The sequence below is a fragment of the Octopus bimaculoides genome, chromosome 7 (assembly GCF_001194135.2).
Source record: "Octopus bimaculoides isolate UCB-OBI-ISO-001 chromosome 7, ASM119413v2, whole genome shotgun sequence".
Lineage (NCBI taxonomy): Eukaryota > Metazoa > Mollusca > Cephalopoda > Octopoda > Octopodidae > Octopus > Octopus bimaculoides.
Genome location: NC_068987.1, coordinates 24,898,212 through 24,900,359, shown reverse-complemented (window position 1 = coordinate 24,900,359; position 2,148 = coordinate 24,898,212). Strand labels below are relative to the sequence as shown.

At 39.1% G+C, this 2,148-nt stretch overlaps 1 protein-coding gene across 1 annotated transcript in view; it reads left to right on the top strand.

Annotated features, from left to right (window-relative positions):
- Window positions 1-2,148, top strand: part of LOC106872824 (uncharacterized) — a 54,433-nt gene that overhangs the window by 3,813 nt on the left and 48,472 nt on the right. The window contains exon 2 of the mRNA XM_052969142.1: window positions 1,540-1,628. Coding sequence (XP_052825102.1) covers window positions 1,540-1,628 — 89 coding nt within the window. The remainder of the gene's footprint in view (window positions 1-1,539; window positions 1,629-2,148) is intronic.

Here is a 2,148-nt window from a genome sequence, read left to right as displayed (position 1 = left end):
GCGAGATCGTTGCCGGTACCCCTGGACTGGCTCTTGTGCGGGTGACACATGAGGTTTTTCGAGCGAGATGAGCGAGATCGTTGCCAGTACCGCCTGACTGGCCTTCGTGCGGGTGACACGTAAAAGCACCCATTACACTCTCTGAGTGGTTGGCGTTAGGAAGGGCATCCAGCTGTAGAAACTCTGCCAAATCAGATTGGAGCCTGGTGTAGCCATCTGGTTTCACCAGTCCTCAGTCAAATCGTCCAACCCATGCTAGCATGGAAAGCGGACGTTAAACAATGACGACGATATATATATATATATATACACATATATATTATATAATATACAATGGGCATCTTTGTTTCCATCTACCAGATCCACTCACAAGGCTTCAGTCAGCCCAAGGTTATAATAAAAGACATTTGCCCAAGGTACCACACTGTAGGATTGAACCAGGAACCATGTGGTTGGGAAGCAAGCTTCTTAACACACAGCCATACTTGTTTAAATTTATTTAATTTTTTTTATGTGTGTGTGTGTGTGTGTATTTCTAATACATTGTTTTTGTCAAAGTTGATATGAATGAGTGGCTGGCTGTAGGTTATGAGTCATATACAAACTAAGAGCAATAATATTGATTATCACTGACAGCTGTTTGATCAAATTGACATTTGCAACTCATTAAAACAGTGGGTTTTTATTCATTTCTTAGTGAATCAATCGATTTGTCTTGTGTTTCATCACATCCAGTTTCAACCATATAGATACATGCATTTTAGCCATCGTTCTCTCAATCTATCTATCTATCGGTAATCTTCAAGTTTAGGGGGATAAAAAAATTTTTTTAAATATTCAAGGGAAATAACTGAACGACTTACCAGTATTATCCGTTTTCTTCTAACTGTTTATAAATAAATCACATCCTAACCCTAACGTCAATCAAATCACGTGTGTGATTTATTTATAAACAGAGATGTACGGAGAATACTGGTAAGACGTTCAGTTACTTCCCTTGAATATTTTTATTTATTTTTTTTATCCCCCTAAACTTGAAGATTACCCTCTCTATTTATCTATCTATTTCTCCCTTTCTCTCTCTCTCTCCCTATGCTCTCAACTTCTTTGTTTCTCTCCTTCCCTCCCTTTTCTAACCACCTCCTTGTCTTTTGATCCTACTGACTCTCTTTTTCTCCCTCTTTCTCTCTCTCTCCCTCTTCCTCCCTCTCCCTCTTCCTCTCTCTCTCCCTCTTTCTCCCTCTTTCAAGTTTCACATCTTTATCCTTTATTTCATTCTTTCTTTTACAGCTATTTGTGTCTCTCTCCCCCCTCTCTCCCTCCCTCTATCTCTCATTCTCTCCCACTAAGTTTCACCCCTTTATCCTTTATCCTTCAAATCATTCTCTCTCTCATTACTCCCTTTCTCTTGCTCCCTCCCATTTCATTCTTCTTACCTCTGTACACTTTCTCTTTCCTCTCCTACTCCTGTCTCCTACCCAAGCCACTCCCTCCCACTATCTCTTTTTCTTCTTGACTCATTTTATAATTTCTTTTCAGGTTCCCTCTGTCTCACCCTCTCACACTTTCTTATACTTTCTTATACTGTTTCTTTCTCCCGTTTTTGCTTTATTGTGTTAATGAGACAGGTATGAAGAAAGAGAAAATAACACAGTAAAGCAAAGACGAGAGAAAGAAAAAGTATAAGAAAGTGTGAGAGGGTGAGACAGAGGGAATCTGAAAAGAAATTATAAAATGAGTCAAGCTATATATATATATATATATCATCATCATCATCATCGTTTAACATCCGCTTTCCATGCTAGCATGGGTTGGACGATTTGACTGAGGACTGGTGAAACCGGATGGCAACACCAGGCTCCAATCTAATTTGGCAGAGTTTCTACAGCTGGATGCCCTTCCTAACGCCATATATATATATATATATTCCCTTTCACCCAGTAAAATTTCTATTGGTCAAATTACTGAAGTCTCATCAGGAAATCTACCACAATGTGTCAACTGACTTGGTCATTCTCTTAAAACCGCTTAACTATCATCATCATCATCATCACCGAGTAGTGGTAGTGGGTGTGATTGTATATTCTCTTATTCTTTTCCTGTTTCAGTCATTTGACACACACGCACACACACACACACATATATATA